The sequence below is a fragment of the Pezoporus wallicus genome, unplaced genomic scaffold, assembly GCF_028554395.1.
Source record: "Pezoporus wallicus isolate ANWC-B61680 ecotype Strahan unplaced genomic scaffold, APGP_CSIRO_Pwel_v1 scaffold_7107, whole genome shotgun sequence".
NCBI classification, from domain to species: Eukaryota; Metazoa; Chordata; class Aves; order Psittaciformes; family Psittacidae; genus Pezoporus; species Pezoporus wallicus.
The window spans coordinates 2162274-2187568 of NW_026642114.1; the positions used below are offsets into that span (position 1 = coordinate 2162274).

General features: G+C 44.5%; 2 protein-coding genes across 2 annotated transcripts in view; one reads left to right on the forward strand and one right to left on the reverse strand.

Moving 5' to 3' along the window:
• On the reverse strand, positions 1 to 23203 carry TDRD5 (tudor domain containing 5). Its single transcript, XM_057427200.1, has 13 exons — positions 23192 to 23203; positions 20814 to 21013; positions 20207 to 20445; positions 18857 to 19288; positions 17833 to 17960; positions 12965 to 13185; positions 11868 to 12074; positions 10434 to 10500; positions 9091 to 9291; positions 7580 to 7741; positions 5369 to 5518; positions 1122 to 1335; positions 1 to 292 (listed from the first exon to the last, which is right to left on the reverse strand). Exons 1-13 carry the CDS (start codon positions 23201 to 23203, stop codon positions 93 to 95), a joined length of 2433 nt encoding a protein of 810 aa, XP_057283183.1. The 3' UTR covers positions 1 to 92.
• NPHS2 (NPHS2 stomatin family member, podocin) overlaps positions 23133 to 25295 on the forward strand; it is a 7032-nt gene continuing 4869 nt past the window's right edge. Inside the window, exons 1-2 of the mRNA XM_057427290.1 lie at positions 23133 to 23494; positions 25100 to 25203. Coding sequence (XP_057283273.1) covers positions 23218 to 23494; positions 25100 to 25203 — 381 coding nt within the window. The 5' untranslated portion in view covers positions 23133 to 23217. The remainder of the gene's footprint in view (positions 23495 to 25099; positions 25204 to 25295) is intronic.

Here is a 25295-nt window from a genome sequence, read left to right on the forward strand (position 1 = left end):
CAATTAAACATTTCTGAACAAAGAAAGTAACAGCAAGGTCACAGAGAGGACCTCTGCTGCGCCCGGCAGCTGCTCCAGCATCTCCCCTCTTCTCACACCTTTTTTCTCAGGCTGGGGATCCAGTGGAAGTAGTTACTGGAAGAGGCTAAGCGTGCAGCTGCCAACACTGCAGGTAGTGTGGTAGGAGGGAGAAAAAGTTTCCGGGATAGCCCCTGGTCAGGCAGCCCACTGTCAAAGCACAGGCTAACTGCAAGATTCCCAGGATGGTCTTTGCTCCTTATTTGCTCTTCATCTGCATAAGGAGGGACACAGAAAAGAAAGATGGTATTGACATTGGAAACTCTAAACTGAAGCTCCAGTTTAGACTGAAATACATTTTGCCTGGACCTTACCAGGTCATGGCAAGAGGACTTTCTACTGCCCACGTATTTGATGAGCCCAACACAGTATAATCCAAGAGTCTGTCACCCACTCCCCTCCCAGTGTTTCCCCCAATTTCCCCAGAGGTGGGAAATCAGCTGTGAATTGAGTGCTCCTGCCTGGAGAACTGGGTCTCCACTCCAGACAGACAGCTCTGTTCCAAGGCACAAACAGGCACTGCCTTTAGTGAGTCATTAATCTACCTCATAAATTGGGCAAACTCTCATATGGGTGTTGTAAATTTCTTCATCATTTGGAAGATGGAAAAAGAACACCCAGACAGGGACCTTATAAGGGTTTAAAAAAACCCTTTTGTCCCTTACAGTTGAGAGATTGAGAGACTCAGTATGAAACAAACAGACCAAGGTATGAAGTGGAGAAACAAAGACTTCTGCAGGAAAGCAGCAGAAAGTCTAAAAAAGACAACAAAAAAAAAAATCAGAAGGAGAAATAAACCTCAATTCATTTGTTCCCATTAAAAATTTAGGAATCCATTTTGCTACACAAAGGTCAAACTGATGCGTTGCACCCAGCCATTCATTACTTTCACATCTCCATCCTGCAGAAAGACCAACACTTTCATCTAGCAAAGAAGCAGCACCAGTCCTAAAATACCCAGTAGTGACTGCAAGACTCACAGCACAGTAACAGACTGCTCGGCTTTCCGTCGTGTTAACTTTAACTGAGAAATCTATTCGTACTGTTATGGTTGTCCATAAATGGCATTGCCATAAGGAGAACAGAGGGATGCACAGCTTCACGAAGTTGGAGATTGTTGGAAAATCTTTCTATCTGATCAGGCTTATCTTGGCTTATTCCTCCTGGTTCCTTGGAGCACATATAGGAGGTGTAAGAGTCTTCCACTGACTTGAATAAGACAACAGGCATTGAGGACTCTTCAAGCCAATGAGGTGTCTGCAAATGTATATAAAAAACTCAGGAGAGGATGTGATTAGTGCATGCTTGGTTCATTAGCTGCCCTAATCTTTATTACCTCTCAAAGTCTGCAAATGGATGATTTGAAAAAAGCAAACCAAACAAACCCCAAAACCCACACCCCAACGAAGACCCCTAGTTCCTCACAACCTTGGCTAAAAGGTAGCTTTTCATACACAGCAAGCTGAAGAGTGACAGATCATCACAAGATACAAATCACCATGTCTTAGCAAGAAATTAACATCTGTTTCATCTATCAGCAGCCCCACACAGAACAAATGATGGCAATGACACAGGGAGTTTCTGCAAGTGAGTGGGAGCTGAGTCAGAGGAAATCCCTCTGCATTTTTGCTGAAGAATACAAATTAAAGTTTCAGGGATTGTCACACGTCTCAGCACTAGACTTGAGAGCACTAGTCTCTCAAGGACTAGAGCCAATGTCTGGTTTTGTTAACTCAGTACAGATGAGAAAAGTAGTGAAACTACAGACAAGCAGCAATTCACCTTGCCAACCACAGCTGTTCAAAACTAAGGTGCTTGCTGTACAGGGTTCTTCTGTTGCCAAGGCAGAAGAAAGGCATCCACCTTCAGAGGGGTGGATCACCATTCAGAGGTGCTTCACCCATTGGTGAGAATGCACTCAGAGGATTAGCCCAGAACAACACAATTTTTTTACACAAGCAGATTTAAGCAATTTAAATTGTCACCCACAAGGCACTCCTGACGGACTTCTGAAGTATCCAGGAGACCTACAGTGGTTGGGTAGCAGAAATTCAGTGCCAAGAGAGAATAATTTGGGTAACAGGCATCAACAGAGTCCATTTAACCAATGACTCAGCTTGATACCTCCATCCCACTGAAAACCTCTGCCTAACATGCAGAAAGAACAAGGTTAAAAGATAATTATTATCTCCTCTTGTTACCCATGCTATCCTTGTTGCAGTGCAGGCAGTGTCACTGACATTCCAAGGCAAAGCAGAAACAGACAGGGTGTAAGGGTGGACACTAAAAACATCTGCTCGCACTGGAAAAAGCTGGGATGGACGTAATTAAAACAGGAGGCTGTTCAGTTTACAGAAGAGGCAAACCAGAGAGGATACCCTAGAAAGTGCTGTGAGGGGCAGGATGCAAGGCAGTACCTACTCTTCCTCCTGAATAACACAATTAAGAACACTACCACTGAAAAGGAAAACATGAGCAGTGAAAACTGAAAGGGAGAAAATGCCACTTGGTGATGTTGCCACAAAACCCCATGACCAAGAGATGAGCATGAATCAGAGAAACAAGGTCCTCCCATCTATCCTCATAAGCAGCTGACTGGTGCATTTTACTCCCCCTAATGGCTATAGGTAGGATTATTTTTTCCATTCCACTGTCTTCCTCAATATAAATTCTTGTCACTGCTTCTAAAGACTGTAACAGAGATCACAGCCAGGGATGTGCCCAGGACCTCTCCATTCCAGTTAGAAAGATAGAATCACAGAATAGTTAGGGTTGGAAAAGACCTTAATATCATCCAGTTCCAACCCCCTGCCATGGGCAGGGACATCTCACACTAAACCATGTCACCCAAGGCTCTGTCCAACCTGGCCTTGAACACTGCCAGAGATGGAGCATTCACAACTTCCCTGGGGAACCCACTCCAGTGCCTCACCACCACAGTAAAGAACTTCCTCCTTATATCCAATCTAAACTTCCCCTGTTTAAGTTTTAACCTGTTACCTCTTGTCCTATCAATACAGTCCCTAATGAAGAATCCTTCCCCAGCATTCTTATAGCCCCCCTGTCAGATACTGGAAGGCTGCTATGAGGTCTCTACTCAGCCTTCTCTTCTCCAGGCTGAACAGCCCCAACTTTCTCAGCCTGTCTTCATATGGGAGGTGCTCCAGTCCCCTGATCATCCTCATGGCCCTTCTCTGGACTTGTTCCAACAGTTCCATTTCCTTTTTATGTTGAGGACACCAGAACTGCACACAATACTCCAGGTGAGGTCACATGAGAGCAGAGTAGAGGGGCAGGATCACCTCCTTTGACCTGCTGGTCACGCTCCTTTTGATCCAGCCCAGGATATGGTTGGTTTCTGGGCTGCAAGCCCACACTGCAGCCGGCTCATGTTCAGTTTCTCATTGACCAACACCCCCAAGTCCTTCTCCTCAGGGCTGCTCTGAATCTCTTCTCTGCCCAACCTGTAGCTGTGCCTGGGATTGCTCCAACCCAGGTGTAGGACCTTGCACTTGTCATGGTTAAACTTCATAAGGTTGGCATCAGCCCACCTCACAAGCGTGCCAAGGTCCCTCTGGATGGCATTCCTTCCCTCCAGCATATCAACCAAACCACACAGCTTGGTGTCATCAAGAAATTTGCTGAGGGTGCACTCAATCCCACTGTCCATGTCAGCCATGAAGATGTTAAACAAGACCGGTCCCAACACCGATCCCTGAGGGACACCACTCGTTACTGGTCTCCAGCCAGACACTGAACCACTGACCACAACTCTTTGTGTGTGGCCATCCAGCCAGTTCTTTATCCACCGAGTGGTCCATCCATCAAATTGATGTCTCTCCAATTTAGAGACAAGGATGTCATGTGGGACAGTGTCGAACGCTTTGCACAAGTCCAGGTAGATGACATCAACTGCTCTACCCCTGTCCATCAGTTCCACAGCCCTATCATAGAAGGCCACCAAATTGGTCAGGCAGGATTTCCCCTTACTGAAGCCATGCTGGCTGTCACCAAGCACCTTGTTTTTTTTTCATGTGCCTTAGCATGCCTTCCAGGAGAATCTGCTCCAAGATTTTGCCAGGCACAGAGGTGAGACTGACTGGTCTGTAGTTCCCTGGGTCATCCATTTTCCCCTTCTTGAAAATGGGGGTTTTATTTCCCCTTTTTCCAGTCATCAGGAAATTCACCTGTCTGCCACGATTTTTCAAATATGATGGACAGTGGCTTAGCAACTTTATTCACCAGCTCCTTCAGGACCTACAAATGGATTTCATCAGGTCCCATGGACTTGTGCGTGTTCAGGTTCTTAAGGTGGTCTCAAACCAGATGCTCTCCTACAGTGGGTCTACGGTCTTCATTCTCACGGTTCCTGTGTCTGCCTTCCAAGGTGATCCTATGCTTTGAAACTCACACAGTTTAGTACTTGCAGGGGACCCTACTGCTATCTACCCACCTGCCTCTATCTCACTGTACTTTAGCCCTGCACATGCTACCAGAATCTCTTCTCTCATTCTCTCAAGGTCCCTTTTCCCAGCTTGCTTTCTCTCATTCCCTTTCATGTAATAACCCTGACACTGATTCTTCCAGCTCTGCTCTAGACTGAGAGAACCAACTGAGAACTGAGAGAACTGACTCTCCCCCTCACCCTTTTAGAAAGATTTTTGTCTCAGCCACTATCAACCTGTAGATGTGTAAGGAGCTGTGGTTATCCAAAACCACGTAGGCACATTCCCATTTCCAGCTCTGCAATGCTTTCTGCAGCTCAACAAATCTTGAGCAATACTGGCTCCTTGCTGAACCCAGAGCAGAGAATATTCTGCAAAACATCATGCTGCAGGCCCTGTTAGACTCATCATTAACCACTATTAAAGAAGCAACACCAGTGCCTCAAAGCACAGCCCAAACCACAACCTTCCCAAATCCACTCTCCTAAGGAGACATGAGTGATGCAGCCCCACAGTAACCCCCAGTTACTCCTAGCAACCTTCAAGACTGTTAATGGAGGGGAAGTAGAGCAATGAAGAAGGGCCAGGTTTGACCTATAAAGTGCTGAAACAGCCTTGTTCCCACAATACCTTCATGTGCTAGTGGAGCACTAGTGCATCAATAGCATCAGAAACAACAGCAAAGAAGAAAATGTATAGCTCTGAGTTCATGCTAACAGCCAGTCATAATTTGGCAGTCACTTAAAAAAAAGGAATACATGTTAAAGCAATCAAAGGGTTATTAAAATAATCTAAAACCAAGAATAGCCCCTCTCAACAGCAACAGCTGTGAAAAACACCCTTACCTTAACCACTGCCACAAGATCTGTAGAAGTTTCACCTGTATCCTTCTGTGCAAGTTCAGCGTCTTGGTGTGTTGTTCCTGGGACACTCACTTCATCCAAAAGTGGCTGCACATCATCCTGTGTCTCCTCATTATCAGACAGATGCCACTGCTAAGGAGTTGGACAAAGCAAGAAAAGGTAAAGCCAGTGTGGGTAGAAGAAAGCTGCATGCACTGGAGCAAATTACAGAACAATCAAGATCATACCACTAAAGAGTAACTGAGAGAGAAATGCAAAGGAGCTCATCTGTTCTACTCAGAAGTTTTAACATTTCTATGTGGAGAGCTTGGGCTACTTCTAAGGGGCAGAAATAACATGGAAGGACAGGAAGTTATGTGAACAAGAAATTAACTCTCACTTGAACTTTGCCACAGTAAAACTTATCACTTGGAAAGTACAGTTTTATTCAAGCAATGTTTTCTGCTTATTGCTTGCTGCCTTCCAAAAAATTTTACCACGGAGAAGTGTCCCAACATAACAGAGCTGATACAACATAGTGTCCAGATGTTTTGCACTTAAGGAGGGTGGGAGGCAAAAAGAAAGTTGTTAATCCTGATGAGGCAAATCTAAGACCAGACAATGCAAAGGGAGTTTCCCACAGCTTAAGAGGAGTTACCAGAAAACACTAGCTAAGCAGTTAACAAGTGTCATATTAGACACATTTCATTCCAGTTCGAAATATTTTGAACTACTGAACTGCCACTGATGATCATGTTAATGATGCACCAAGGAAGAAAAGGAAACATTATGGAGAGCTAAACAGCAGAGAAGAAAATGTTTAAGGTCCTACACAAAGGGAGATCTAGAGGACTGACTGCAATTTCTGGAAATGGATTCTAATAAGACCCTTGAAATCAGACATGACAAAACCACCTGAATGCATTTACATTCCTCTAGTCTTGAAATCACCAGCTATGTCTGACATTTACACAAATGGATCTTGCTACAGTTAACTAGTTAGGATACTCTCTGTATTTTTCCATTAACACCCCCCAAACACAATGAACTCAGATGTGCAGCCTATGTCATGTTAATTTCTTGCAAATACATATGTAAGACACTGGTTTGCGTCCTTCAGTTCAGATAATACAGCAACTGTGCAAGGCCATTAATATCTAAGATACATAGCTTTCATGGTTTCTCTAGAACAGAAACACAGTTGGCTAAAACAAAGCCTAGTTAAATGACTGCTTTACAAGTCACTAACATTACACTAGCTTTTACTCTTATTTCAGAGAAATGTCGGAAAACAGCCATGGAGCAGGCCCACTGCTGAATGCTTTAAACAGCTGACATTTATTCAGAGGTGCTTTGGCCCCTGCAGTAAAATGTGTCATGAAAATACTACAATTTAAATAACACAGAAAAGTAGAGAGAGTCACCTGTAGCTAAGTGTTCCTGGCATTTCTAGCCTTTAGTACTACATCTAGTATCTAGTACTACATTTGATTGCACTCAAGACCTGGGTTTTACTCCCTCCTTAAGCCCTCTGTTCACCAGCTTCTTCACCTGCTAAACACAAAAGGGCTTCTCTTTTAGCATGCTCTGAAATAAAAGGTGTAAAGTAGCACCAACATCTAGAGATCATTCACTTTCAGAGTTATCTTTTTAATAAAACTGTAGTTGTATGACCTTACCTACTGCATCAACCAGGACTGCAAATTGCTTCTTTCAAGTAAGTTTGGAATGAGTAAGACCCTTAATTGAAATAATATACCACTAATTCTTATGGTCTTTTTTCCACATTTAAACAACACCCCAAGTTATTACACATCCTTTGCCAAACCCCAGAGATGCGAGAGGAAAATACACCACTTCTTAGCACTTTCATGTTTTGCACCGCTGGGGGCCAAGTCAAAGTGATCTCAAGAATCTAGTACTGGTTTGAGTTCTCAGAGTCCATTCCCCCCCAGCTGAAAAAATGTGGTGCATATGAGAGGTTGGTGAAATCACTGGCACACAGACTCCCTGAAGTCTGCAAAATGATCAGAGGACAAGCAACTAGAGATGTATTTATGGTCCACATGTAACTGTTTTTATATTATGGTTCTGCCTTTTATAAAAGCAAAACACCAACTCCACAAAAAACTGCATGGGACTAAATGATACATGTCTACTGACCCCTGGAGCTGGTTTTACTGAGTGATAGCTACACCATAGCCAAACTCCCACCTGATCACACAGTTCATTCCCATCCAGCTTTGAAGTTGCTGTTGCGTTATCTGCATCTAGAGACTCCTGCTGCAAGCAAAGGTCTGGTTCCACCAGTTCAGCATTCTCCCAGTTCTCACGGGGCTGAACATACAAGGCCAAAGGATTCAGTTCCTTGAATCCCTAGTAGTAAACAAACAAACAAAAACCAATATAGTCAAGAAAAACATTTTGTAACTGTCACAAAGAATAAAAAAAATCAGATTTCTAACAGGTTTTATGAAGAAGCATACCACCCACAAGTTAGCTCCAAATCCTTGCAGAAACTGTCTTCCTCTTCCTACAAATATCAGCTCCTCTCCTCTGAGCAACAAAATTACTCAGCAGTGGTCCACTCCCCCCAAAATCAGACATACACATGCAAGAACACAATCATAGCAATCCTGCCAAAACACACATTCTTCATCTGGTCATTAAAACAAAAAATAGAAGCACAGCAGACTCTAAAGCCTGACTTTCTGCTGAGATACAAAATTGTTTTGTATCCACATATTTTCATATCCACATGTTTTCATATCCACACAGTTCTTACTGAAACTGAGCTGAGAGATTTAGTGTGAGGTGTCCCTGCCCATGGCAGGGGGGTTGGAACTAGATAATCTTAAGGTCCTTTCCAACCCTAACTATTCTATAATTCTATGATTCAGACAACGACACAAATAGACCCAAATCATAAATGCTCTCACACTGGCTTACAACCTGTTGGTCCAAGGGACAATGTGCAATCTACGTGGTTACAGTGTCTAACATCGTACATTTCACTGGCAAAGTAAGAGACTTTTTAAACCAAGACCAGTTCCATAATTCAGCTTATTAATGTCAAAACCAGTCTTCAGTGCCTACAAGTAGAGGAGACCAAAATAATTTAACTATCTTGTTCCTCACTCAACTGCCTCTGCCACTATGTAGCACTACTTTAAGTTAGACAATAAAACTTAATTAACATTCTCTGACTGACTGGATAAATCAGGGGACTCAACTTATGGCTAACCAAACTGTCTGGAATTAACAATGGGTAGTGAAGTAACTAACACATCTCTTAACAACCTCTCAATTCCATCTCAGTTTGGCCTTATGCACAGAACATTTACAGCTATTTTACTTTTCCATTTATTTATATGAGAAGTGTGTCAATTCCAGGTGAATCTGCAATCCTAACAAGGTAATCAACTTAAAAAAAATAAAAACCTTCTAATCCACTGTTAGAAGACAGGGTAAAAATAACTAGTTCTATTAAATCAGAACATCACTGCTATACCATCAGATTCCACCTCAACCAAAACACAAGCTCTCATCATTGTTAGACACCATGGGATGCAGTCACAAAATGTTAAGTTACACAAAAGCAGGGAATACCAGTCTTCTCTTCACAAAACTACTTGCTTCAAGCTAAAGATCTTCCCATCAGAGGTGCCCAACTGGTGTTTTTGTTTGGTTGGGTGCCTTCCAGCAGCACATGCCTCCCTCCTGACCTCAGAAGGGATGTTCTTTCCGCAGATGTCAGCATATCCTTTATCCTCCAAGACACAGTGGAAATAGACATCCTCCTCAGTGGATGTGTCACACAGGAAAAGATGCAAAATGCCATTGACATATTCATCCACAATGCCCACAAGTAGCTTGGAACGACACAGGTTCTTGAACAGGAGAGTTGCTGCACTGGACCATGTACCCTAAAAAAGAAACAAGAATATAAAAATACTATAAACAGACCAATATCCACCACCTGAGACTTCCCCTGAAGGCACTTGTCAAAAAGGCAGTTAAGCTAGGTCAGGCTAGGGACAAAAATAGGAAAGTCAAGCAGACTGGCTTCCCAGCACTGAATACATCAAATTACCCCAAAGCCTTTAATGCTAGTTATGCTGGGAATGCCCTTTCACCCTAATACCTATTTCCAAATATGGTTTGAGGGCCAGTGATTTTATCACAATTGCTTAAAATAGATTTTTAGGTTTTGCTTTTTTGTTTTTGTTTGTTTGTTTGTTTGTTGTTTTTTTTTTTTTTTAATTCCTGGGATCCTGTGATTATAAATGTTAGAAGTGTGGTTAAGTTTTCAAGAGGCTGCTAAGCCTCACTGCAATGAGCACTGTGATTCTTTAACCCTCAAAAAACCCAAAAGAAATAACTTTTAAAAGATAATGTCTTTAAAAGACAGAAGCTTTCCTTCAGAGATTTTATTTCTCAGGCTTCTTGACCAAGGCTTCCCAGCACACAGGAATTTTCTTATGACCTCTATAATTCCTTGGGTATGCTGACTGCAGCAAAGCAACTCACTTGAAGCTCTGTCACTGACAAAAATTTTAAAACAGAGGACTGGAGCTACCAAGGCTTCAGAAGGACCCTGGAGAATTACTGGCAGGGAAAGAAACAAGTTTCATAGAATCACAGAATGGTTTGGTTTGGAAGGGACCTTAAAGCTCATCTAGTTCCATCCACCCTGCCAGGGACACCTTCCACTAGACCAGTGTACTCAAAATCTCATCCAAGTTCCTGGCCTTGAACATTTCCAGGGATGGGGCAGTCACAACTTCTCTGGGCAACCTGTGCCAGTGTCTCACCACCAGCTTAACAGTAGCTATCTGTTTCTGCAACAATATAAGGAAGAATATTCTGATCATAAAGAAAACAGACAGAGGAAGGCAGAGAGAGAAAGGCACTTAAGCAGTCATATTCTGCTGAACTTAACAGCAGCAATTCTGCTGTAAACATCAACAGGACCTGAATTAATCTGCGTTTGCCCTCTATTTGAGGGCAACTTTTACTTGGTAGCTCTCATACGTGTCAAGAAACAAAACTGCCTGTGAACACATACCTCCACGGGTTTTACCCATGCCAAGGAACACGGGATGGCCTGAGCAGGGAGCTTCAAGTAGCACCACCTACAATACAAAGCAAAGCCATCACCATTACATCAAAGTCAGAGCAAAGCCAGGCAAAGAGAAGAACTTCCTCCTCTTCTGGGTTTTAAAATCAGCTTAGGAATACAGAGGTCCATATTGGATTTTGTACTTAAGACTAAAGCCCAGCAGCGGTTTTGGAAAATGCTTCATATCCAAGAATGGGACAGCAAAAACAGCAGTAACAATTGGTCCCCTATGCCTTCCCTTGCCCAAGCACCTTCCCATCAAACCCCCTTATGATTACCAAGTTATGGACAGAGAGCAATGATTTTTGAACCAAAGAATGCCTGTGGGCAGGCATAAATTGAAGCAAATCATAGGGAAGAAGGAAATGGGGAAAAGGTACTGAATTACAGAGGAAAACAAGTACCCCTGACACTGCAAATGTGTCCAACTTCAACTGATGTCCGTTCAGAAGGATGTTCACATCCATTCACGGAACCCAGGAAGGAAGATTAGGGAGCTTGTCCTGAAGTAACAGAAAGCAGCAAGAGGAAAGACTGAGGAGGGAAGACAGAAAGAGGAAAGGATTTAGCCCAAAGTCACAGCGAGGGAGGGATGGACAGGGCTTGTGAGCAAAGGACCTAGAGTTATCAGAAAAACAGGTCTTAAATAATGTTGCTTACATTAGCATGTAAGCAAGGAAATGCCTCAGAGACACAATTATGGAATAAAAGCCCAGATTTTTTTCTAGGCAATCCACATTCTGGGATGTCTTTCTGAAGAAAGACAAGCCAGTCAGCCTTACCTCAATACCTTTGAAGGCAGCAGAACAACTAACCCTGGGAACCATTACAGGGACATGAAGGACAAAGTGACTGGGAATGGCCAGTGTGAATTCACCAAGGGGAAGTAATGTTTAACCCACCTGACAACCTTCTATGATGAAATGACTGGCCTGGTAGGTGAGGGAAGAGAAGTGGGTATTACTTACCCTGATTTCTATCAGGCTTTTGACACCATGTCCTGTAAGATACTCATAGGAAAGCTAATGAAATCTGGGCTGGAGGAGCAGGCAGTGAGGTGGACTGAGAACTGGCTGAAGGGCCAGGTTCAGAGAGCAGTAATCAGTGGTACAAATCTGGAGGGCAGGAACTAGCAATGTTACCCTGGGGGTCATGACTGGGTCCAATACTGTTCAACATCTTCATTAATTATGTGGGTGATGGGCCAAGACTACCCTCAGCAAATCTGCAAGTAAAAACCATCTCAACATGATCCTGGGCAGCCCGCCCTATATGGCCCTGCTTGAGTGGGAAGGCTGGACAGGATGACCTCCAGAGATCTCTTCCAACCTCAACCATTCTGCAGTCCTGGATCATTCTACGATTCTGTGATTTACTTACTTGAGGAATCTCAGCCAAGACTTTCGGACAATTTCGAGGTTTCCGTAATCAGGGTAGAACACCTCCACATCTTCGTCATTGATCACACGGTGGATGATAACACGGTACCACCATTTTGAGATCATTACACAGCAAAGCTGTCCAGGCTGTACTGAAGACTCAGGCATGATATAACGATCAGAAACAAGTTTATTTGAGTAACAGTGTCTGCAAAAGATCAGAATGAGAAACCATGCTTTGTAGAATGCAGGAGATGAATACAGAGAAATATACAGGGCTTCAGAAGAATCCAGATTTCTCAAAGTGCTCATGACATGAATTTTCAGGACTTGTTTTAATAGATCATTTACCTCTCAGTTCTGACACACTCAAACTGAAATGGCAATTAAAAATGCAAACCCAAACTTCTAACATTTTAACTGTATTCTTGGGTTCCAACAAGAAGTTAATTAATGAGGATTAATCAGAAGCTACATACAACTATTCTAGTCATTAATGACATTACTTTGACATGACAATGCTTCCCATGAACCAGGTCCTGGTGTACTGGCTCACATACACAGTACGTCTGCAGAGTCTAATCACATTTACACGTGCCCCACAGACATCAAGCATTTGCCTTGGCACACAATTAACAGCACTGTTGTGGTGGAACAGAATTCTAAATGCATAATGTAGCTGACACAAAGGCACTGACAGGATTTTGCTTTCAAATATAGGTCGGACAAAGGCCTGTTACCTGTTGCTTTTTGGTAAGTGTTGGAGATGGGAGTAAAAGCCTTAACTGAGTACATTAACCATAGCAGCACAGACAACAGAGAGGTGCAAAGGAACCTTAATGTTCCTTTCCAGGCTTTTGAAGTTTAGAACTGTCTAGGACACAGCCAAAATACAGTGAATTGCTATTAACCATATTTATTGCTTGCAAGTTAAAAGGAATGGGTAGGCATTAACAGCATATGTTTCAGTACAGGATTGGCATCTCTCTATTAAGTAATCAAGCCAGCAGTGACCATAACCAACATCTGGGTGCCATTTTCCTTCAGTACAAGCACACACACGAGTAGCAGTACTGAATCAGGATAGCATGCTCACACCTCATGTCAAACATCATATCCTGCAGTTTATCAGATGTTTCCTTGCTGCATACGTGAACGTAGAACTGGCCAGGAGAGACAATTACTTCCACAAAGACTCCCACCAAACACCTTCTCTCCAGTGGTGGTAAACTGCAAAGACTTCTGTCCTGCACAGCATCTGGGGGTATTTCTGGAGTCATTATCAATTTGTCTAGTAGGGACTGCTCCAAATACTGAGTCTACAAAGGAATAAAAGGAGGGTGGCACTCAAATGTCTTGTCATGCACTGAATACACATAATTGTCCTTTCCACTTACTTCAAAAAAAAACAAAAACAAAACAAACAACAGTTCTGCTTTTCTGGGGACCTGTTAGTTACCGAGTATCAGATAATCCCAACAAACTGCACAAACTGTGACAGAAGCATTAATTTTCACATTCTCCGTCTTTCCTCCTTCTTTCTTCCCTCTAGTTTAAAGAGGGGCGCAACAAAAAAAACCCTTGCTTGAATTCCTGCAAGGAATAATAGAGAAGAATTGAAGTCATGTAACATATTTAGAAAAAAAGTATTGAATAGGTATTGCTAGAAAAGCAAAACCAACCAAGTATCTACACCAAAAAACCCCAACAAAAACCAACAACAAAACAACCCACAAACAAAACATGGCAGTTTGTTGGATTTTACCCCAAAGGTGCTATTCCTATGTTCCATGACCATGAAAGAGTACATGACTGAATTAGCAAAACTACCTGAAAACAATTCAAAAGTGACAAACGGCACAAATGCATCCCACTTTCACACTAAAGCTATTTTCCAAGGATAAAAACAAACAAAAAAGAAAAACCAATCCTACAAATTCTGTTCTTTTCTCACTCTTGACAAATTGTACCTGAATGAGCCATTAGCATAGCTTACAATTCTGTGTTAATTCTTTCACTCCCGAAAACATTATTTCATTTGAACTAATGTGTGGATGGGAACCTTAATTAGGTATCAGCTGCTTTCACTGCTTCAAAAGCTTTCTCTTGTGCAAAAAAACAGCACTCATCCAATGATCAGAAGTCAAAATTATTTCAATTTTACTCACCTTGAACATGTTACAAGTTACCACTGCATTATACACCAGGCAAGGTATGGTAAATCTGTCTTCCAGCACACACACCATTGCGTGTATGGCTACATTCAATCGCAAACAATGGGGTTTTGCAATACAAGTTCTTTCAACCATTTTTTGAAGAAGAAGCAGACGAGTTTTCTGCAGACTGAGCAAGGGCTAACATCCTTGAATTTGAGTTAAAAGTTTTGACTAAAACACTGACTTAAACAGTGAGTTAACATTTTTGAGTTAAAGAGCAAGTGAGGGAATCCTTGCCTGAGCAGCAGCATCATCTCTAGAAAATACCCTTACATTTCACCCCATCCAGAAAGGGACATTTTTTTCTCCGAAAATGCTCTTCATATCAGACTGTTAAAAGCACACATGATCTTCATAACCTAGCTCATACACTGGTAGCAACAACAGACATTTCTTTGAAAGATGTACAAGATGTATTTAAAAACGTGCTCACAAAAAAGGAACAAATTTGTAAAAAGATAAACCAACAGAACACACTGCAAAACTAGGCTTACAAGAGGCATGGCCCGTGAGATAAACTCCTTGCCTTGTGCTGGACTGGAAACTGCCAAGATTGGTGCAGATGACACATTCTGCACAGGGCAGCAAGAAAAAGATGCCAAGAGCAAGAGCAATATATACTTTACCCTTCTCAGGGCCAAGGAGATTGACTCAGCCCTTGTTCCTCATTTGACCCTTACAACACTTCCATTATCAGTCTCTCATGACTGGATATTTGGACACCTTGCAGCATGACAGGAATGAGGTCTCATCTTTCCCCCTCCACCTTGCAGCATCCCAACAAACAAGTGTTCACTGCATACCCAAAATAACACATTTCAACCTGCTTTCCTCCTTTTTTAGGGCATTTAAAAACAACAAACAAAAAACCTCCACAAAAACACACAAAAAACCAACCAAACAAACAAACAAAAAAACCACAAAAAAACAACCCAACAAAACCAAAACCTAGCAAACTTGGTGTTTCATGACAAATACTGGTTGGACAACCATCTTCCAAGACTGCTCCTGCTAGGATCCTTAAACCGGTTCCTTTGCAGTATGCCAGAACAAAAATCTGAAGCTACCTGGACCATAACCCCCATTTTTTCACCCTGCCCACTATCAGACTTTGTTTGATCTTGGGCAATTCCCTAGACTTCCTTATTCTCTGGACTTCATCACACCAAACTAAAATTTCTTTAAAGGATCAGAACAGCCTGCCAAAAACCTCTATAAAGGGTATGTTTTATGAAGTGCCACACAAAGTCCAAGTCATAGTCCCAGACTCCTAGGTTCATTCATACACAAAACACCAAAGCAGGAAGAACACCTAGGACCCTTTCCTGACCTATGTGCTCCAACTGTACAGGTGCATACAGCCGTAAGATGAGCTTGGCTGACAACGCTCATTATTTCCTTTACTTTCATTATCCTTCTTTTGACAGTAGGATAATTTTCCTCAAGACAAAGAAGGCTTAAAGATACTTAAAGGGAAAAAATAGAGGGGACACAAACAAATTCCTCCAATGAGGTCTGGCAGTTCAGACCCTATGTACTGTTCCTTCTCCATCCCCTTCTAAACATATACTGCTATAAAAAAATCCACAAAACCAAAGCAAACAAACAAACAAACCCCTCAAAGTTTCCCAAGTCCCATCAAATAGGAGTTGAGACTGCAGGAATTAAGGTCTCTGAGGGCCAAAGACTGTTGGTTAATATTCAAGGATCACCTACTGCAAGCATCCCAACTAGAAGGAAGTGCAGCAGGAGGGCCAGGAGACCTCTTTGGATAGATAAGGAGCTGCTGAGGAAAATGCAAAGGAAAAAAGAGGCTTATAAAAGCTAGAAGCAAGGACAGGCCACCTGCCTGGGTGTTGTCTGGGAAGCTAGGGACCAGGTTAGGAAAGCTAAGGCCTGGTTAGAATTAAACTTGGCTAGGGATGTTAAGGATAACAGGGATTCTATAGGTATGTAGCAATTAAAAGACTAGGGACAACATGGGTCCTCTCCAGAAGCTATTGGGAGAACTGGCTACCCTGGATTTGGAGAAACCTGAGGTTCTTAATGACTTTGCCTCAGTCTTCACTGGCAAAGGCTCTGACCACACCACCCAACTCTTGGAAGGCAGACACAGGGACCGTGAGAATGAAGACCGTAGACCCACTGTAGAAGAGCATCTGGTTTGAGACCATCTTAAGAACCTGAACATGCACAAGTCCATGGGACCTGACGAAATCTATCTGCAGGTGCTGAATGAGCTGGCAAATGAAGTTGCTAAGCCACTGGCCATCATATTTGAAAGATCGTGGCAGACAGGTGAAGTTCCCAATGACTGGAAAAAGGGAAATATAGCCCCCATTTTCAAGAAGGGGAAAATGGATGACCCAGGGAACTACAGACCAGTCAGTCTCACCTCTGTGCCTGGCAAAATCTTGGAGCAGATTCTCCTGGAAGGCATGCTAAGGCACATGAAAAAAAAACAAGGTGCTTGGTGACAGCCAGCGTGGCTTCACTAAGGGGAAATCCTGCCTGACCAATTTGGTGGCCTTCTATGATAGGGCTGTGGAACTGATGGACAGGGGTAGAGCAGTTGATGTCATCTACCTGGACTTGTGCAAAGCGTTCGACGCTGTCCCACATGACATCCTTGTCTCTAAATTGGAGAGACATCAATTTGATGGATGGACCACTCGGTGGATTAAGAACTGGCTGGATGGCCACATACAAAGAGTTGCGGTCAGCGGTTCAGTGTCCGGCTGGAAACCAGTAATGAGTGGTGTCCCTCAGGGACTGGTGTCGGGACCAGTCTTGTTTAACATCTTCGTCGCTGACATGGACAGTGGGATTGAGTGTGCCCTCAGCAAGTTTCTTGATGACGCCAAGCTGTGCGGTTTGGTTGATACACTGGAGGGAAGGAATGCCATCCAGAGGGACCTTGACACGCTTGTGAGGTGGGCTGATGCCAATCATGCCAAGTGCAAGGTCCTACACCTGGGCTGGAGCAATCCCAGGCACAGCTACAGGTTGGTCAGAGAAGACATTCAGAGCAGCCCTGCAGAGAAGGACTTAGGGGTGCTGGTTGATGAGAAAATGAACATGAGCCAGGTAACGGGTTCAAACTTTAACAGGGGAAGTTTAGATTGAATATAAGGAAGAAGTTCTTTACTGTAAGAGTGGTGAGGCACTGGAATCGGTTGCCCAAAGAAGTTGTGAATGCTCCATCCCTGACGGTGTTCAAGACCAGGCTGGACAGAGCCTTGGGTGGCATGGTTTAGTGTGAGGTGTTCCTGCCCATGGCAGGGGGGTTGGAACTAGATGATCTTAAGGTCCTTTCCAACCCTAACTATTCTATGATTCCCCATCTCTGTCACACAGCTGCTTGACACTTAAGCCATACCTACTGCAGCACGGGAGATTCCACACAGCTAGTCTCAGAACAAAATTACTGAGGTCCAGTTACAATAAAGTACACCAAAAGGTATAACAACTATTATCATGGAGCAAGATGATGCTTAATTGACCCCAGATGATATACAACACGGATCTCAAGACCAGAAAGAGACCCAGTTTGTATGGCATATAAAGCTATATACCAGATCAGTATGAGTTTAGTCACCTCCAGGCTCATCCAAAACAGGTACAAAACTCTTTGGAAGCAGCAGCGCATCAACAATGCAAACTTAACAGAAACAAGAGCAGAAAAATAAAGAGTATCACTCCCTGGATTAAGACATGAAAGAACTACAGATCGCTTGTCCAGCCACTTACTTGTTTGAGGCCATCACCCAAATCTACTGCTTGTGTTTTCACTGGCTCCAACTTCTCTTCTGCTGTTAGATAACAGCTCTCTGTCTCACAGATGGGTTCCAAAGGAGGCATCTCAACTGCAGTTGCTCCTGCAAAGATAATAATTTAGCTGTTATTCTTTGTTGGAGTGATGCAGTGCTCCGTATTAAGCAGAAAGAGAAGACAAATGAAAAGTCTGAAAGCACTGGTGCTGTTTCCCTCACCTCTGGTACCATTCACAGCCACCAGCCATGAGTATTCACTTCAGAGGCACCATCCACTATGCTAATACATCAAAAGAAAACAAAACACACTTGCTTATGTAGGCATACTAACGGTTAAATCACTTGCTAGAATGATGCGCAGACAGAACAGTTGAGAATTTGACAGGAACTATATGCGATTTTCTGCCTTCTCTCGTGCTGACGACATCTGCAGTCTCTTGTTTTGTGGAACATTGCAGCTGTGCCTTTCAAACTAGTATTAAACTTTCACTCTAAAAAACTGCATTGGAAAGGCTTTATCAGCCTGCAGAGCAGACGTTCAGGAGATCCTTCTATGTTTGCTACCTGTTGCTTGGAATTACTAGAAATTCCAGTTCTACACACACAAGCAGAAAGTCCACAGTTTGAATGAGCTAAACATCCTTTCTTTCACCTCATACAAAAAAAAAGTGGTAACCTACAGAAAACTTCCAGTTGAGCTCTCTGCTACCAAAACAACTCCCTTGTGACAGCTGCTTCTGCAGTACCCCACAATCCTTCTGTGCTAAAACCTAGGGGAACCAGGACTACAGCAACTGGAAATGCAGTAACGCCATCTTGAAACACAGTAGCTTGGCGACAACGCTTGTGAGACACCACCACCTCATCTTGAAGAATCTCTTCCTGCGTCTCACCTTGTGGCATCTCTTCCCGGGTCTCACCCTGTGGCATCTCTTCCCACGTCTCACCCTGCGGCATCTCTTCCCATGTCTCACCCTGCGGCATCTCTTCCCACGTCTCACCCTGCGGCATCTCTTCCCACGTCTCACCCTGCGGCATATCTTCCTTCTTTATCTCACTTGCCAGATGCTTCTCCAGGGTCAGCAAGGAACCTGCTTTTGTCTGCTCAACCACAATGATATCAGACACACTTTTCAGGACTTCAGACATGGAGAAAAATCCATATTGTGTGTACTCAAACACCCGGCCAAAGCGTCTAAAGAAGGCATTATGAAAGTCCAAGAGCAGAAGCGGTGAGGAACTCAGCAGATCCTGCAACTCAGCCTTCACCGTTGCTGGCAGGGTGGGAGCCTTGCCCCTCCGAGGGAAACTCTGTGGATTCTTATGGGAAGAAATAGCATCTGCCCTCACAGCAGCACTCTTTCGTTCCTTAGCACTTCTCCTCTGTCTAGCAACCAGTTTGGCAATTGCTTTGGTGGTCTCATCTGCAATGGCTACAACAGAAAGAAAAACTATTAGACTACCAAAACAGCAAACCATTAAAAGCTCTACAAAGGCAAAACTCCTCTTCTTTTCATTCCTAATCCCTCCACCTTTTCCAGAAGCAGGTGTCTCCTTCGAAAGCAATCACACTAAACTGTGGCTGATTTACAGCAGGGAAACCACTTTTCCTCTTGCTTTGAAAACTGGACTGAACCACTTTTAACAGACAACAGCCAAACTGCACCCTTATCCCTATAAACCCAGATCCAGGTAAGAGGGCAGTCAAATCCTTAACAAAGGATCAGAAGAGGAGATCCAGCTGCTTGCAAGTTTTGGTGGGAAAACAGTAAATGGCTCATTGCTCCCCTCAGCCAGAATCACAGTAAACCCTCACAGCATTTGCCCAGGCAAGGTCTCCCTGGACTTCCTATAGCAACCAACAATTTCCACCTACCACTTGTTTCCCAACAAAAAGGAAATGAAAATTAAAAACATTCTTTGATATAGACTAAACCTCCCATGGGGTCAGGTAGGGAAATGTATCTGAGAGGCCTCATCCCTGGCTTTGGCTCCTGCTGTACTATGCATTTACAGGAACAGTGAAGCTTACCCATTCTAGTGTACCCATAAGAAACGTTACTGCAGTTTCTAAACTAAGTGCATAATGCAAAACGTACAAAAGTAACTGGAAGCTGCTGTGATTTTTCTGAGGAAGAAAAAGCAGACAGGAAGAAAAAGCAGATAAAAAATATATGAAAAAAAAACATTAATGAAAATAAATAGACCTATAGGAGAAAAAAAAATACAGGGATATGTGACTTACAGCTAGCTTTAGGAATTCATCCTGCACATCCCTGCTTTGGAGCATCACTTCATACCAGTATGTGGTCCCAAATAATTCCTCAACCCATAAGGAAACAATATCTCACCTTTGAGGATAAAAGTGCCTTTCCCACAAGTATAGATTCTGACAACTTCAGGCATATCTGCCACCAGCTCCAAAGTGGACTGGAAGCCCAGGTCATGTACAGGAAGTGGCTTGCCAATCATGGCCATGTACTCGTGCTCCAGCTGAGCTGGGGTTAAGCCCTCCTTGGCAGCCATTAGCAGCGATCTCACCTCCTTTTTCAGGACCTCCATAAGCTGTCCCTTCTTTGACACGTCTGCCCTAAAGGGGAAACAAAAGCAAGCAGAAGACAACTCATACCACAGCAACAGCAGCACAGGCAAAAGACTTTTTATCACTTAGCATCTGAAAGCTGGGGAGGGGAGAATAGTACAAGCAGCCAGGGTCACCAACAAACTACCTCCCTGTATTTCCTTGCTCACACCCCTGGAGCTGCCGCCCTCCAGCACCCTCGTACTCAAGCTGGCTCCTCCTGCACTCACTGCCTCCTCCCATGTGATTTCCCCTAAACCCGGGCCTGCAAATTCCCCCCTCTGCTTCACAGGGTCGCTGTCCGACGGGACAACAGCAATTCCTGCAGCCCTAAAACACAATTCGAGAACCCCCAAGTCACAACGCCACCGCCATACCGCCCGCACCCGCCGCCTCGCCCACCACACTCCTCTGCGCCTGCGCGCTCCTTTTCCCGCCCTTCCGGGGCGCGAGGGCGAGGTGGGTCCTCCCGTTTGCAGCGGGGCCGTGAGGGCGCCAACGGTGGAGTGGGCGGTGGCCGGGTGGCGTGGGCCCAGCGGCCCGCCGGGGGCTTGCACGGAGTTGCAGCCCCTGCTTTCTGCGTTTAAACGTCAGGTGTGTCTCCCTTCTGACAGGAAACGTTAGCACATTGCTAAAGAGCCACGCACAGAAAGGGAGCAGTCCCTTTAAGGTGGATACTTAAACCCCAACGCTATTAAGAGTGTTTTCTGGTCCCGTTTAAGAGGAAAAGGTACAGCAGAGACGCTGGGTGACTTTCCCAAGGCCAAAGAGCCTGGTAAACTGGCGTGCAGTATCTGAAGGCGGGCTATAGGGATGCTGGGGAGGGACTCATTAGGGACTGTAGTGACAGGACAAGGGGTAATGGGTTCAAACTTTAACAGGGGAAGTTTAGATTGGATATAAGGAAGAAGTTCTTTACTGTAAGAGTGGTGAGGCACTGGAATGGGTTGCCCAAAGAAGTTGTGAATGCTCCATCCCTGACGGTGTTCAAGACCAGGCTGGACAGAGCCTTGGGTGGCATGGTTTAGTGTGAGGTGTTCCTGCCCATGGCAGGGGGGTTGGAACTTGATGATCTTAAGGTCCTTTCCAACCCTAACTATTCTGATTCTATGCAGTGGCTGTTCCCTGAGGGCTCATGGTCATGTGAGAAACCCACTCAACCGTGCAGTTAATTTCCAAACAGGTACGCTTCAAAATGACAAGGGGCCTGAGGCTGTGGATTTCCGGATGGCAAAGGTTGCAAATGCTCTCAAAGCATTTCCCCTGTGTGGAGGTAGTGGCCAAAATCATTCCCTGGGGCTTGAGGAGTCGGGACCCACTGGTCCATTTAAACATCAGACAAAACCAGAAAGCTGCAGGTGTGTAGGTGTCAAATATGTCAGAGTGCTTTTGCCAAGGAATCAACCAGAGTCCATGCTGCCCAGACAAAACCAGACCGGAGGTGCTGTTGACTGCTGCTGCTGAACATACCACCTGCCCTTTCAGCAGCTGAAGAGCATCTCCCCCTGTCCCATGTGGGCTGAGTGATAAGCACAAGGTGAAAAAGCTTTCTGCAGCATTTCCAGTGCAACTGCAGACACTGTGTAAATTTATTAATTACACCCCATTTCCACCCAACTTTTCTCTGCCGTTAGCCTTCTCCATCCATCGCTTCCCCGTGACCTGCTGATGAGGCACGCAGCATTGACAGAGCAGGTGCTCTTGCCCTCCCTGCCTGCAATATCCTGACTCTGCACAGTCCACAGGTCTCCAATAAAGCAGGAATCCATGAAAAAACAAGAGCAGCACTTCCCTGGCCGGCTTCCTGTCTCCCTCCAGCTGCTCCTCCACACCAGAGACTGGGCAACCCTGAGCTCAGCACTGCCTGTTGACAGAGAAGTTACTGCCTTGTCTTGCTGCAGCATTATTATTTCTAACCAGGTGCTGGTTTCTTTAATACGATAAGTGACTTTAAAACACTTTAAGAGTGTTTCTTCCAGAGTTTTCTACAGATGTCAACACAGACTGAGCATCATGAAAAGAAAAAGCTCCTATGCTTGCTCTGCCATGCTCTTGCTTTGGAAAGCCAGAAAGGCATTTAGACACAGGAATTTAGATTACACAGCTCTAACTCTCCAATGGATTCCATGCTTTGCATCCGTTCGGAAAAGTTCATGTTGAAATAGGACCAGCTGATTTCCCTCCCTGCGATAATATGAGGTGACCCTACAGAGAGGGAGTTTGTTGCCAATGTCCCTCCATTGCACTAGCCAAAGGGTTTCTAGGGAACAGACCAGTGAGATGCTACTCACCTAACTGTTCTCTGCAACACCCCCTCCAAACACCCCTGAGTAAGCAACTGCTCTCACTAGTAAAGGTTTTTCGCCCTGTTGTTTATTGTTCTGGACCACCCCACCATTTGAGGTCTTTGCAGCTGCACGTCTGACAATTACTTTTAGGTTGCTTTTCAACAGCTTTGCAGAAACCACCTACTAAAAATCATCTGAGTGCTTCTGATTGTAGTTTATTTTGAAAGGCAGGAAGATGCAAACAGAATGTCCTTCTGGAGTCCAGGGTCTAACTTTAAATCTCTGTTTGTGAAGAGAGCAGAGCAGCTGGGAAACAGCTTGATCACTTCACTGTCCACTGTGTCTGACAAGCCTGTGATAAACTTGAAACAAGACTCCTTGATCTGACACTTTCCCATTCTCTCCTCCCCTGCCTGGTTTTCCTGCCTGAAGCAATAAATTCAAGCACAAATTCATCCCACTCTCACAGGCAGCTGCATGCTCCTCAGCACACATGAGGATGGATAAGAGGTCTCAGAGCAATTCCAGGGAGTCTCACAGGAGACGCAGAGAGTCCCCAGCTACACAGAGCAAACGAGAGAAGAGAGAGAGCAGCAGAGAAGCCAGCAAGCGAAGGGGAGACATAAAGCAGGAGAAACCGAAGGAGATCAAGAGCACCACAGGGACAGCTGGTAGGGTGCACACATCCACAGTGGTGGATGTGGATGATGTGGTATCTGATGAAGAAATGGAGGCAATGGCATTGCTGGACAGCGAACAGCAAGAGGAAGGTATGTTTTATACAAGGGAAGGGGCTCTTTGACCATGTATGGGTCACTATGTGACTCTGCTGTCTGCATGGTGTCTTCACACCCACCTTGCACAGATTCTCAGGACAGCATACGGGAGATTCCAGCCAGCCTCTGCAGTCAGTTCTGCAGGCTGAGCAGCATTGTGTCACAAAGCAAATAACTTTGCAAAAAGCAGCTACATCCCCAGCATCCTTCATGATTCAGCTTGTTACTCCCCAGTTCTAGTCATGCTCTGTTCTCTCTCTTTTCCTGCTTGCTCTTCTTTAGGTGCAGAAAGTTAGCCTTAAGGCCAGTTCATAGTCAGAAGGACTGAGCTGCAGGGAGGAACTGTGCTTGAGGTGCATACTCATAGCTCCGTGTCTGGATAACCTTTAAGAGCAGCTGCTCTCCAGGCTGGGTGTTTCTTAAGCAGATTCCCAGCCTGCCATGGTGAGAGGGAGAATCGTGGGTTGTTTGGCAAGATGACTGGGCCTCTTTCAACCCACCATCACCACAGGAATGACAGATGTGTATTACAGAACCAGCATCATTTCCATGTGAAGCCACTATCTGCTTCCATGCCAGCGGCTCTGCTGCCGTAGAGTGACATAAAGGTTCAGACTTGCTCCTGTCTGTCTGGGAACTAAGTTTTTCACCTCTGTCTCTTTTCCGCCTCAATGACAGGAATTCTAGCTAGTGAGCAGTGCTGTGGAGCTCTAGTCATCACACAGGTTCTTGGAATGTGAACCTCCTTCAGGACCTGGTGGCTCTGCAGAGAGCTCCAAGGGCAAAAGGGCAGGGATGGAAGGGCTAGAAGGTATTTAAAATAGAAGGGGTGCAGGAATGCTAACTTTACTAATGGAGAACATGCTACACTCTCTGGGTGAGGTGCACCCAGAAGTTATCTATTTTCATGCCATATGTGCAGATTTTCCCTCGGGCAGGAGCACAACAAAGAGCAGCCAGAGCAAGATGACCCACACTCTCTTTGGGAAGATGTAGAAGGTAATATTCGTCTGGGGCTGACCACCCCAGCCAGCCTTCAGCATCTTGATTTCACTGCTGTAGAGCACAGAGATTTCGGCAGCACCAGTGGCTTGGTCCTACTGCATTAGGGAGCTGGGTAAGACTAAAATCCTATTCTAAAACAACCTGAGATACTCTGATAGGGATGGGCACTTCAAGCTGTGCATGTTGAGAGCTACCTCTTATTTACAATATTTCTCTTTGCCATTAGCTTATCTTTCCAGATAAGCTTCTGAGATGCCGGCTCAGCCAGCAAGTTGCCCATTCCAAGCCTTGAACTCTGCTTGGTAGCAACAGGTCTTCAAGCTAAAGGCTTCTCTCATTGAGGTACCATGGGGAAGCATGGCTCAATATCTGCCAGTAAAGCAGAGACAAAATCTGTCAGTCCATCCTAGCAGTTCCTGTCCACCTGGGGCAGGGACTATTCTTTAACACAAGACCAGAGAAGGCCAAATGCTTCACATACAACGGGTCTAGGTAGAGGACAATAGTGAAGCTGAGCTGTGCAGGTACTTCTCAGGCAATCAGTATTTAGAGAGCAGTCCTCTCTTAACAGTGTCATGTTGAATTTCTCCCTAGGTGTAAAGTCTCCGGGTATGGGCATCTGCGAGTGGCTTCTGACCATCTTGTCTTTCCTGTTCATCATAATGACCTTCCCCATTTCTGTCTGGTTCTGCATGAAGGTGAGAACAGTCATGGGTCCTTTCTGGGTTTAGTATTTGGTGTCTGATGTGGATTGTAACTTACTGGTTCAGCATGTTTCAGACATGAGCAT

Coding starts and splice junctions, on each gene's coding strand:
- TDRD5 (XM_057427200.1), bottom strand. Junction 20,446..20,813: donor CGAGGCGGCGGGTGCGGGCG/GTATGGCGGTGG, acceptor TTTCCCCTTTAG/GGCAGACGTGTCAAAGAAGG. Junction 7,742..9,090: donor GAAAGAACATCCCTTCTGAG/GTCAGGAGGGAG, acceptor GTTTACTACTAG/GGATTCAAGGAACTGAATCC.